A 13,122-nucleotide genomic window follows, 5' to 3' on the forward strand; every position below is an offset into this window, starting at 1 on the left:
GCCGTTTTTGAGTTATTTAAATGCCAAAACTAAAACTGCATCATTTTACAAGTTTTAACGTGACATGTGATAGTCTACAACAACGTTTTATTAACGTTTTTATACTAAAAATAGTCTCAGGAACTAATATGAGGTACGTTTATAAATTTCGGGGACTAAATAAAGGCAATTGAAACCTCAGGGACTAAATTAAAACTCGCATATAAGTACAGAGACCAAATTGATTATTATCTCTATATATTTAAGCTTTCCACATTATTAAACCTTCCAAATCAGCAAATGTTTGAGTTATAGTCGTATCAATCAATTGATTAATTAAAGCAAAGAATTAGCAGAGCAGGCTAATTAATTAATAAGATACGAATAACATGATCCTGAAGGTGGCAAAAGCGTTAATATAGTAAATGAGAAAGGACAAAAAAGGGAATGTAGAATAACACCCATGACCAATGATAACTTCCCACGTCGCCCATAACTAAGTGAAAGCACCAAAAAGCGCTTTTATATACAAAAACACTGACACAAACGACGCATCTCTCTCTCTCTCTCTCTCTCTCTCCTCATCGATCCCAAATTCACCAGGGTTAGGGTTTCTCTTCTCTCATCTTACTCGCTAATTCGTTCTGAAATTTCTCTGATTGTTAATCGTTACTTTTCATTTCCGTTCCTTTTTTCTTACTCCTTTGGTGGATCAAAGATTCGTATCCGATTCTAGTATGAGCTTGTTCTAGATCGACGGCAAGGTCTCGTTTTCCTGTTTCATTTTTTTTTTGGTTTCGATTTTCTTTTCCCGGTCAAACTGGTAAGATCATCGTTTATATATTGGAATTTACATTTCTCGCGTTCCCGTTTACGGGATCATGGTGTGTTTTTTTTCCTGATAATGGTGGTGTGACTGGTGCTTTTGTTGAATTTTGTAATAAATTTATTTATAAATTTTTCAGTGCAGAGACTTAATATTGTTGGTGTCTGAATTCTGTGTCATCTGATTGGAGAGTATTAAGTATTAACTGTTCTGGTTGTAGCTCCTGAAACTAGTTTATCCTAATGTTTCATACTTTGAATGCTTTTTGGGGTTTGTTATTGTGTTTCTCTGTTTGTGTTTCTGAAGCTTCTGGTAATTTTTTTTTGTCTATACCAAATACTGTCTAGTGTTTTTACTTTTACTTGGAATTCTGTTATCAAGGTCTTTGGTGATGCTTGATTTTTGTTTTTTATTTTATAAAAAAAGGAGGAAAATTTTCATGTTGGTGGATAGTAATGATATTTTACCATTTCATGATCTGTTCTGGTAAATTTATATTGTGTATTTGGGGTTTGATACTTTGATACATGCGGAGCCCGTGTACGGTGTATCTGCAGTAGTCGAAGTTGGTTGTCATAACTAAGGCTGGTTTGGGAAAAATTATTACTGGACTGCTTTTTTTTTTGGGTTTGAATTTGATCATGTATAACTGTCGTAGCATTTTAATCCGAGGGAGGCTCAACTTACAATTGAGGAGAAATAAAATTCATGTAGACATATTCAATCTTCTGTGTTGTAAATTTTTGTTCAATGAGTTATGTCAATATACAACCTTAATTAAAGTAGTATCAATGCCTTAACTTGTCATATGAGCAAGTGATATACGGATCAAACTTGTGTGCTATCTTAATGAATTTGACAAACTATAATTGTCAACTTGGTCTTGAAGATTTTGCGCCACCTTTTTCGTATTCTTATGTTTTTCCCTCTATGTAACCGTATATTGGACAGTTGTAAGGAAAAAAGACACTGTCCTGGAGAGAATTCCCTGTTTAAGTTATGTCAGATTAGGAACTTGTTAAGCATTATTATTTAAATTCAGCCAAACATGGTGTTCATAATTGCAACTTTTTATTGGTTACTAATCATAATAGAAATATAGGGTACTGGTTGTGGTCCAGACCAGAGTGCCATATATTTATTGTTAATTACTGCCGACTTGATGCCAGATCTAGATGATGTTTATTTGAATATTTGTGGTGCAGGAAAGTTGAAAAAGGATGGACCATGACAAAATTGGTTGCCAGGCTCCCCCTGAAGGTCCTACATTGTGCATCAACAACTGTGGTTTTTTTGGTAGTGCTGCTACCATGAACATGTGTTCGAAGTGCCACAAGGACATGATGCTGAAACAGGAGCAGGCCAAGCTTGCAGCATCGTCCATTGGGAATATTATTAATGGGTCATCAAGCAGCAGCGGAAATGATCTTCTTGTTGCTACCACAAATGTGGATATCCCAGTCAATTCAGTAGAGCCTAAAACTATCTCAGGGCAACCTCTATTTGGTTCAGGTTCTGAGGAGATTGGTGAGGCAAAGCCGAAGGACGGTCCAAAACGTTGCAGTAGCTGCAACAAGCGGGTTGGTTTGACAGGGTTCAATTGTCGGTGCGGTAACCTTTTCTGCACTGTACATCGTTACTCAGACAAACATAACTGTCCATTTGATTACCGCACTGCTGGACAGGATGCCATAGCTAAAGCAAACCCAATTGTCAAGGCTGAGAAGCTTGACAAGATTTAAGATTTGTTTGTGCTTAAGTTTCACCGCGCTGAGATTTTGTTATGCTCGATTTCATGATGAAATGACCAAGTTTCCTGCATATTTTAATGGTGTTCTTATTATATTGTTGTATGTGGTGTGGGATACTTGGAGTTGTAGGACATGTCTGCAATACGAAGTAGAGCTCTCTATCATGTAACTGGCAAAAGAAATATATATGTTCGCCCCCCAGTGTATTAAGCTTTTAAATCTCTGCTGGTTTGGTGGAACTTGTTGGTTTTACCTTTATAGTAGTGCATCTATGATGCTTAAAAATGGTATGCACAATTTACACAAGATTTCAAGAGCATCCTAGATTTGTGGTTAGTTAGATTGTAATTGTTGTGTCCTTCTAGTGTTTTTATTCCTGTGCTTTTCTTGTGAAAACTTCTCAGACTAAGGCTGGCATACCTTATATTATTATTAGGGGGGGAAATCAGAAGACTGAAAAAAAGAAAGAAACAGAGGAACTTAGCTTCTATTTAATAAATTGATGCGTATATTAGAATATGGATGGCAATGTAATTTCGTGTAATAAACTCATAAGCACATCTTTAGACTTATGTTGAAGGTCAATTTTAACTCCGAAGACTGCCGTTACAACACAGATTGTCGGTCTCAGATGAATTTGGGGAAGAACAAATTTCAGTGGCAGGGATTACAAAAGTTCAAATAACGGGAATCTATGGGAGGAAAAAAAGTGTCCTAATTAAACAACTGAGCCGAGTTCCAAAGTTACTCTCAATAGTCAATAATAGCCAATCTAGACTCAGATTCAGATAAGGAGTTACTAGTTGACACAATAAGAATAGAAGTCATGTTTTGATCCAATTTCAGTGCCTTCACATATTCGAAAAATTATTTAAAAGGAATATATATATTGACAAATGCCAACCTAATTAATAATTCCTCAATGTTACAGTAATAGACTAATAAAAACTTGGACTTGAAGATATTTTATTTTTGGTCAGAAAATATTGAAGCTCAATAAAGAAGTGGTTTTATGTTTATTTGGACTCGGATTAGACGTTCCAAATTTGGTTGTCGAATTGGATATCAACCCAAATAGAAGCACATACATGATCCATCTCTCTGGCTCAGCCCAACCTGCAACCGTTTGTCCTTTTTCATTAGTTGTTGAAATATTTGAACCTTTCAGTAAATGACGTCTTTACGACAATAACTATGTGTTGTTTCTAGGGCTTCTAGTTGATTAAAGTTAACTGTTGTAACTAATAAAGAATTTGATCCAGTAGCAACCGACAAAATATAACCTGTTGGGAAAAATTTCAAATGTACCGAAAAACACTGATATTCCAGTTGTTTTAATCGTTGATTTTAATTAATATATATTATATATATTTTTTATAATTCATATCAACGGTTAAAATAACTGGAATACCGGTATTTCCAGTATACTTCAAACTCTTCCAAACTGTTATACTGGTAGTTAAGAGAATGAAATTAAAAAGTTCTGAAATTTTTTGATGGATTTAATGCATATACGTAATTTGACTTGTATTTTTTATATGAACTTTTTAAATTTTAACTGTTCTTATAGAAACCTTTGAGAACTCTCACTTATTATTACTAAAATTAACATGTTCCTTAACTTAGCATCCATAAGCTTGTTATACTAGGAAAGTTTGGTTGTTCTGACTCCCAAAACTTTGTGTGGAATATTGCACTGAACACAACTCTCTTGAGCATGAGACAATCTTGCATGTGTCACGTGACAACTCGTAATCTACATAAAATTTTGGAATCCGAATTGCTGTTGTTTGCATTTTACTTAACATCCAACATGCATGGGAATGAGATACAGATTTGTTTTCATTTATAGTACTTAAAAATCATAATAAAAGTGAAAAACAAAAATGAATAGTAATAGTTAATAAATAGATGGACTTTGTTAGATAGATAATGACTTTTCTGAACAATATGAATAATAGGCTTTAAAATTAGCCCAATAAAATAAAAACACACTACACCCCTAATTACCTATCTAAATCTTAATAGTAGGATAATCATTCACACACCTAGTAAATTAAATATCCAATATATCTATTGTTCACATTATTTAGTATTTTCATTGTCTACCTATAATTTTCCTAAATAATTTAGTTAACATGTATCCTTTGAAAAGATTATCATAAGATTATTAAAAAAAATTTGAACTTTTTATTTTAACAAATATACATTAAATATTTTAAACACTTAAACTTTGTATTTTTTTTACAAAAAAAATTTTAATTAGTTATTTTAATGTTTATCTTATAACCCTTAATAAATAATTAAATATTCATAAAAAAAATATTTAACTGTTTACCTAAATCATTTAAGCTAATTCAGTAAATATTTTGTCATGACTTTATTTCTTTTAAAAATTTAAATTGATATAAGAAGATAAATAAATTATTATATATCTAACGTAACCATTTATATAAGAGTCTTTTTTATTGTGTTTGTATGAATTATTTGTATAATTTTTTTTATTTATTTTATATTTTTTTAAGAAAAATAATAATAATAATAATTAAATTTTATATTTTTTCAGTTATAAAAATTCGGATAACTTATTATAAAATTATTTTTTTTAAATTTAAACCGATAAGAATAAGAATATGAATGATTATATTATAACACTCTTGAAAACTCATTCTCACTCTTCCTTTTTCTTTAGCTTCTTCTTTCTTGAACTAAGAAAATTTATCTTTTGAATAGAAGAAACAAATTAATTGATCAAAGAGTATAGCTCACTTTGATGTCTATTCATTTTAGAATAATGGAAATTCAATACATATAGACATGCATTAAGGAAAAAACTCATAAACATTAAGCATAATAATCAAAGTCATAATAACATTACACACTGAAAATCAACAACTATTCATCTTCTTCTTCCTCCTCTTGCTAGATTAACAAACAAAACAACCCACCACCCTCTCAAAAAAAAAAAGGAAAATAGAAGCAACAAAAATCAATATCATGGCCTTTAATTGGATGTGCCATTTACTTGTTAGTTCTTAGTTTCACTTTCTTCCTCTCTAATCATTCCACATTGTAAAAACACCGCCACTTTGTTCCTGCATGGACTCCGAAGCTGTCTCCGTGGTTCCTGGCCAACCGCCATAACCGCCAGGATTCATATCATAATCAACCTTAACCAACGCAAGTTCCTCGGAAGAAGAATTATTGGAAGCCAAACCACCAAGCATGTTATTATTATTATTATTATTATTATCCATGAGCGAAAAAGAAGAAGGAGAAGAACCAATGTTGATCATTCCATGAAGGTAGCTGTTGTAAAACTGAGCATTCTGTTGGTGTAACTGAATCTGCGTTTGCAGATAACTGTGATGAAGCAACGATGAAGGAGAAGGAGAAGGAGAAGGAGAAGAAGAAGAAGAAGGATCCTGCATGAATTGATAATGAGAAACCTCGTGGTTCTGTAGGTTTAACAATGGTTGAATCTGAAGCTCTTGATTGAACTGATGATGCTGCTGCATGAAAGGGAACCTGGTAGAAGAAGAAGAAGAGGCACCACCTCCGAGTGCAAGCAACTGTTCTCGTTTTCTAGAAGATTCCAAAGCTTGTGCTTCTTTCAATCTCTTAGCAGCACCACCTCCAATTGGGAGAGCGTTGCTTTCACGAATGGCTTTGACGTCGTAACGGCTCATGTCGAAGTTTGTAACGGCGTTAAGGCCTCTGAACTTTATGGCTGCTATGTCATAAGCTTCTGCAGCCTCTTCCTCCGTACCTGCATGCAACAATTTTTCTTATATTCACATAATTTCTTATAATTCAGTTTTCATTTTTCTCTATTATTTGTATTTAATTTCTTACTAAATGTTCCTAAGTAAAGATCTTTGTTTCCGGCGACCCTTCCAATTCTTGCTTGCCATCTTCCATGTTGATGATGCCTAATAATAACAATAATAATAAATTCCATTAGTGATGATTACAGACTGGTCTCAGGTACAGTCGACTTCACGTGAAGTTGATATTTGAGAGCTGTTAGATAATTTGACTAATTTCACTAAATTTTCATCTATTGCTCTGAGATATCAACTTTACGTGAAATCGACTTCACCTGAATTTTGCCCAGACAGAATATAGATTACATAAATTAAACTTGATTAGGAACCTTGTAACTCCACGATACATTGATGCACCTCTCGAGAAACCACTACTTTTCCTGCAATTGATGAACAAAAAATAACTATCAATAATTTGAATAATATTCTAGTAAAGAATATTCATTGCACTAGTACAACCTTCTTATGGCGGCTACAAATTCTTGTCTTGTCATGTGTTTCATTTCATCCAATTCCTTCTCATAGTTGCTGATCTGTAAAAACAGTGATACAGAATTATATATAGAATTAATTGATTGAAGTGAAGCATCAAGGTACATATATAGAGTAAATTACAGGAAAGTTGGTAGTAGTGGATGTCCCCCAATACTTCAATGCAGCCAAATCATAAGCCCTAGCTGCTTTATCTTCTTTATCATATCCACCTACATATATATATGCATACCAATTAAATCAACTAGAGTCTCCCTAAACACATAATAACAAGAAGGAATTAAAGAGAGACTCTTACCCAAATACACTGAAGGAAGGGAGAAGTTGCATTTGAATTCATGAAAATCAGGTGCAAAACAAGAGAAAAGTCATAAAAACCTTGATTGAATGTAAAAAGAAAATAAAATAAAATAGTAGACACACACCTTGGCGACCTTTTCTTGATTGTCCTTCCCTTCTGCAGCTATTATCCCAAAGATGAGCTTCATATCTTCCAGTCCATCTATGTCTATTTATGTATTTCTTTCATAAATTAATATATTGGAATATACAAGGAAGGAATTTCCAAATTAAACACAAAATAATGAAATTGAAACCTTGTTACGCCACGGTATATTGAAGTTCTCTGGCCAAAGGTATCTAGAGTTCTTCTATTAGAAGGTGGGGCTTCAACAATGCTGTTATTGTCACAGCTGGTTGTTGATGAATCCTTATTATTATTATTATTACTAGCACTTCCCATGGACAATGTGAGTGATTGCAGATTATTATTTGTTTGAAACTGCTGCTCCTCCACCTCATAGTTGTTGTTTTGCTGCAACGGCAAGACACTGTTACCGGTGAAGAGGGCAACAAGATCTGATGATGATGAATCTTCCTCTGCCTTCCTCACACCAAGGAAATCCGCTACCTTTGGAACTTGATCATTGTTATTGCTGCTCTCACCACCATTTATCACATTATTCCAATCTGTGTGTAACATACAACACAATAATAGAATCAAAGAAAGATAGCTACTAAGAGAGAGCGAGGTTATTAAAGAATTTCTATATATATACCATGATTGTGGAAAGGGTTTTCGATGGTGTCGTTGACAAAGCCAAGAGGGAATTGATGATATTGAGTAGTGGCTTGATGATGAGTTGGTGAAAGAGGGAAGGAAAGCCAGTTATTATTGTTTGAAGATGAGTTCATTGTTATTGATGAATGATAGATACTACTACCTGCATCTATATACAATGTCATCAGAAAATGACAAATTTATCATTAGCAACTAATTATAAGAATACATAAAGAAATCATAGGTGTGGAAAGATCAAAGTGTTGGTTTACCAGCAGTGAAGGGTTTACTGGAGTGATGAACACTTTGTAAGTTTCTGCTACTCAAATTTTCAAGAATAGGATAAAGCAGTTTTGAAGATACAGAAGCTCATGAGATCCCACATCTACTTACATATATATTAAAATAATTCTATTTATACCACTCCCCCTTTTCTCTATAATTTCATCTTATAGTATTATATTCAAAGGAAAAAAAATATTTTTTTATATTTTCTTTTTATAATATAAAAAATAAATTTCTTACCTTATCTCACTACTTATTAATCATTTTAACATAAAAAATAAAGAATATATAAGAAAAATAATACGTATAATATTTAATATCTTCATTTAAATTTTATAACTTTATCAATCACTATTATAAAATAGAATATAAATTTAATAAGAATTATATTCTATTAGTGTGTCATACAATAATAAAATAATAAGTGATTAATATTGAAATAATATTATATAAAATATTTTGAAAACTAGCCTTTTTTTACTTAATAATTAACATTTTTTGGCTCATTTACCTTATTATTAATTTGAAAAAATAAAAATATAAAAAAATAACACTTTTGTAAAAAGTAAAAAATTAATCAATATTAGAAGGATAAATAAAAAAAGGATCCCGCTAGAGAGACAATGGACTATTTGTATTAAATTGATTTTGGGGTTCACTAAGACTCAAATTCCTGACCTTTCGAATCTAGCGCTCTAATACCATGCATGATACCACTCATCCCAAAAACTTCAGCTAATGGAAAAAAGTAACACTAATAATTATATCTCTAATACTCATTAAACTTCCATTGTACACATTGTATAAATATTCCATTCGCTCCTCATACTTTCTCATAAAAAAATATTAGACACCAATATTTGTGTTAAAAAAATGTAGAAAGTTGGTGTGTCTGACAGTTTGCACACGGGCAATTAATTCCAAGAGTAGAAAACAAAGGCAAAATCTATGAATGTGGCAGCAATGCATAATAACAATCATTTTTAAATAATAATATCTGAGTTAAGATATTATTGGGGACACGAGTGTGTTCATTATACTTAAATTTGTTCAGAGACAAAACCACCATTCCAAACTGCAAAAATACAACACCACATGCTTCTCTCTCTACCAAGTTGAAGAGTTGAATTTATTGGAACTCTCGTTTCCTCGTTCAGTGAAAACAATTGACACCCTAAAGCTCAGCATTACCACACGCTTCAAATCACCTCACCCTAACTCTACGTAAAGTTAAACTAAAACCCACCACCCCCTCTCTAACTCAAATTAATTACAAGTATAACTACATACAATAGAATAATACTGTTTAGTTATATACATCAACTATTCATAATTCTATATTTAACGTAGGAAAGGATGCATTTGACGCAAGAATTCTTTTGGAATTGTGTGATTTTATTTGTATAGTTTTTTTTCCTTCTTTTATTTGGCTTGTATTATTTTGTTTAATATAAGAGAAAAGGATAAATAGATCGTTGACTTTTTTATTCGTAGATATTTAATAAGTATTTGAGAATTTGAAAATACATTTAAGTTTTTGACCTTTTTAAAAAAATCCGGATATATCAATTCTTCATGCTCATTTAGATCTAGTTGATGCATACGCACACATAAGAGAATTTTTAAAATCAAACGTGACTTTTATATTATACTGATCTAGTTGATACGGATACATACATAAGAGTTTTTAAAATGAGACAAATCAGACCCAAAGATCGATGTGTCCAAATTTTAAATAAGTGAAAATTTAAATGTATTTTTAAATCTTCAGAGAATTAAATGTCTACAGACCAAAAAATTAGGAATCAATTTTTTATTTTTTCTTAGTATAATAACATTTTTAACTCTAGACTTATTAAATATAAAAGAGCTCTGATACTTAAATTAATAGGATATATGAATAGTGATGTTTCTAATATATTTGTGTTTTTTATTTTTTTTCTGAATTTTATAAAAAAAAAAGGAAAAAAATCATTAGTTGAATAGAAAGTATATTTTTTAAATTTTTTTTAAAAAAATATTAGGAAAATGTTAGAAAACGGAAATTCTTAATAGAAAAATAAAAAATAATTAATATTAATTTATGTATCAAATAAATAAAACAAATATTCATTACCTAACATTTAAAGTTTAAATTAATCGTTTGTCAAAATATACATATGCACAAAAAAATATATAAATCGTTCACAAGAAATGAATTTTGGTCTATGCCATTTACTTTTATTTATGCATAGCTTCTTTTTTTTTTTTTTTTTTCTACTAGATCAAATCTTGTGCAATTTGCATGTGATAACATCTTGCCCCATGATACATATATAATAGAGAAAAAAAAATTGAATGAATTATATATATATAACTAAATGAAGAAAACACAAATTGTGGATCCCCGAGTCATCCATGTGTCAAAGATGTATGAGTACAGTGATGCTGTATATTTTATGAGAAAAACGGATACACATTCAAAATTTAAAGTACTGAAAGAAAGATTGCGAATTACTTTTGTTCAAAATGAGGACGAAGTTATGTTCCACATTAACATTAACAAATTACTTAATAACACGACTCTACTATTAAGCAGTAATTAAGAAATACTTAATTTGAAAGGGTTTCAATTCTTTTATGGCCCCAAGTAAAAATATGTTGACCACCTACTCGATTTCCTAAACCCGTCAAACAAAGGCACTAACTTGAAATATGTTGGAATTATAATAAAAATTAAATATACAATACAATTAAATAATAAACAAATGATACATCATATCATATTATTATATCCTACAACACTAGAAGCTTGTATTCTGATTTGGTTTAAGTCATATACCTTAGTATATATGCATAATGGTGACTTAATTTGCCCGGTGCATCTTCGTGTATCCGAATGAAATCATTGCATAACATGACACCAATTTCATATTATATGGAATGTCTATGTCTATAGTCTATTGGTTAATTAATTTAATTACTAGTTGTAGAGAAGATATATAAGGGGGCAAATTAAGTTATTAGCAAGTAGCAAAGCAAAGGTTGGATCTCGTATCATGCCGCATTTAAATCATCACACATGCATATATAGATACACATAAACTATATAAAACTTTTATGAATAATTAGATTTAATTAATTAACAGTTTAATTTTTTAGGATAAAAATACCATTCATATATTTTAGTATATATATGACAAAGTGAGGGAGAAGATGGAGTAAAACACCGGTTAACTTCGATTCATGTTAATCTATCCATGCATGTTTCTATTTATAAAATAAAAAATAATTTTTATAGATCAGAACTATTGGACCAACCTAGAGGAACTATTATTAATTTAATAATTGAAAAGAGAAGAATCTAAAGGCTATATAAGCAAGCAGGTTAATAGTAAAGTAAAGCGAACAAAAACCTAATTATTATTAAATTAATGAGAGTGTGAGTGGCAATAAAGAAATAATATGAATTAAAAAATTGAGCATAATAACCTGGCAGTGAAGAAGCACTGTTCCCGCCAAATTCTTGTAGGGCATAAAGAAATGGTGAATTTGACCGAATTGCACCGCAATAAGGGAGCAAAACCCCACGTCCCTCGCTGTGTCTTCAGTAACTTCCACCCTTTCTACCAAACCCTAATATACATGAACTGAAGTGCATGCATAATGAAGATTGAAGAATCTGTTAGTGAATTTTTGTGTTTGGATTGGAAAATGTGTGAATTATGAAACAGAATAAATAGTGTTTAGCGAATAGGAACAAGAGAGGGGTGGTGGCGTGCCGCTCATTGGTCACCGGCAATCCACAGTCAACAAGAATTTAATCGATGTTGACTGACACGTGTACGCATTTGCTTTCACTTTCAAACTTTGCAGCCGAAGCGACCAATTATCCGGTTTGCATGTCTGCGCTAAAAAACACAAGTAATGTACCTAAGGAAACTTTGACCAACATTTTCGTTACAAAATTAGTTCAAAAATATTCTTCAATTAAAGATTATATAGAGGGCAGAAGTGTAATTGCATGATGTTGAGAGTTTCCAAGAGATTATGAGATGGGAGGAAATGGCGGAAAAGTGCTCGTGTCGCCTCGAAATGAAGCACTCTAAAAGTTTGATGTGTTATGTTTAGCCATGCCCCCTCGCCCCTTCTCTTCTTCTTCCAATTAACCCTATAAACCCTTAGCCTTGTTCCAAAACCATGCATCAATGCATGCCACACATTGAGATTCGTAATCATCACAGTTGAATGCGACTCCATACACTATTGTCTCTATTGGGATCCATTATTATTTTCAATCATCTTTTAAATTAACATTCTTGTGTTATGTATGCTAAAACGTAGTAGTAGGTGAAATTTTTCTCATGCACTTGTGCGTGTGCGTGCTACACTCTTGGTGTGCGCAGAACAAATTAATTATAAGTTTTGTAAGTTTATTTCATATATAAAGTTTCTGGAAATTCAACAAGACAAAGTTAGTTATAGTAGTTCAGTCAAAGTTCATTCATGCGTTAGTGAAAGAAAACTATATTAAGTGACTAATACCTTTTTCCTGTTTTTACTTTGCATTTTCGGTGTAATTATTCAAGTAGCTAGATTTGTATCTGGGTACCAATATGTTAACTCTTCATGTTTCGAACATATTATTATTCCAGCGGCAGAATTTAAGGTATATAGTAGGGATGGGCCGGCTGAAATCAGGTTTGATGTGACCCAAATCCGACTCGAAATATATACAAGTATATTTATTAGACCAAAATCTAATTCTAAACCCAATGAAACCTATATATATACTTTCGGGCCACGATTATATCGGGTAAAAATCGGCTGAAAATCGGACCGTTAACATTACATTACCTTAATACCTTTTTATAAGCTAGCATGTGAAAATATCCAAATTTTCAAGATTCCAATCATTATCTG

General features: G+C 31.7%; 2 protein-coding genes across 4 annotated transcripts; one reads left to right on the top strand and one right to left on the bottom strand.

The window, feature by feature from the left end:
- The first annotated feature begins 490 nt into the window (after positions 1 to 490).
- On the top strand, positions 491 to 2,775 carry LOC107629014 (zinc finger A20 and AN1 domain-containing stress-associated protein 8). 3 transcript variants are annotated; one of them, XM_016331681.3, is made up of 2 exons: positions 491 to 583; positions 2,011 to 2,775. In XM_016331681.3, exon 2 carries the CDS (start codon positions 2,026 to 2,028, stop codon positions 2,545 to 2,547), a length of 522 nt encoding a protein of 173 aa, XP_016187167.1. In that variant the 5' UTR covers positions 491 to 583; positions 2,011 to 2,025; the 3' UTR covers positions 2,548 to 2,775. The 3 variants fall into 3 exon arrangements, with proteins under 3 accessions (XP_016187167.1, XP_016187168.1, XP_016187169.1); XM_016331682.3 differs by having other exon boundaries at positions 531 to 802; XM_016331683.3 differs by having other exon boundaries at positions 533 to 743.
- Positions 2,776 to 5,475: 2,700 nt separating this feature from the next.
- LOC107634093 (AP2-like ethylene-responsive transcription factor PLT1) lies at positions 5,476 to 11,892 on the bottom strand. Its single transcript, XM_088509290.1, has 10 exons — positions 11,692 to 11,892; positions 7,934 to 8,104; positions 7,472 to 7,844; positions 7,301 to 7,383; positions 7,174 to 7,182; positions 6,999 to 7,087; positions 6,843 to 6,916; positions 6,713 to 6,763; positions 6,412 to 6,488; positions 5,476 to 6,325 (listed from the first exon to the last, which is right to left on the bottom strand). Exons 2-10 carry the CDS (start codon positions 8,067 to 8,069, stop codon positions 5,613 to 5,615), a joined length of 1,605 nt encoding a protein of 534 aa, XP_088365416.1. The 5' UTR covers positions 8,070 to 8,104; positions 11,692 to 11,892; the 3' UTR covers positions 5,476 to 5,612.
- Positions 11,893 to 13,122: the final 1,230 nt, after the last annotated feature.

This window comes from Arachis ipaensis, chromosome B3 (genome assembly GCF_059453495.1).
Source record: "Arachis ipaensis isolate K30076 ecotype BB chromosome B3, ASM5945349v1, whole genome shotgun sequence".
In the NCBI taxonomy this organism is placed as follows: domain Eukaryota; kingdom Viridiplantae; phylum Streptophyta; class Magnoliopsida; order Fabales; family Fabaceae; genus Arachis; species Arachis ipaensis.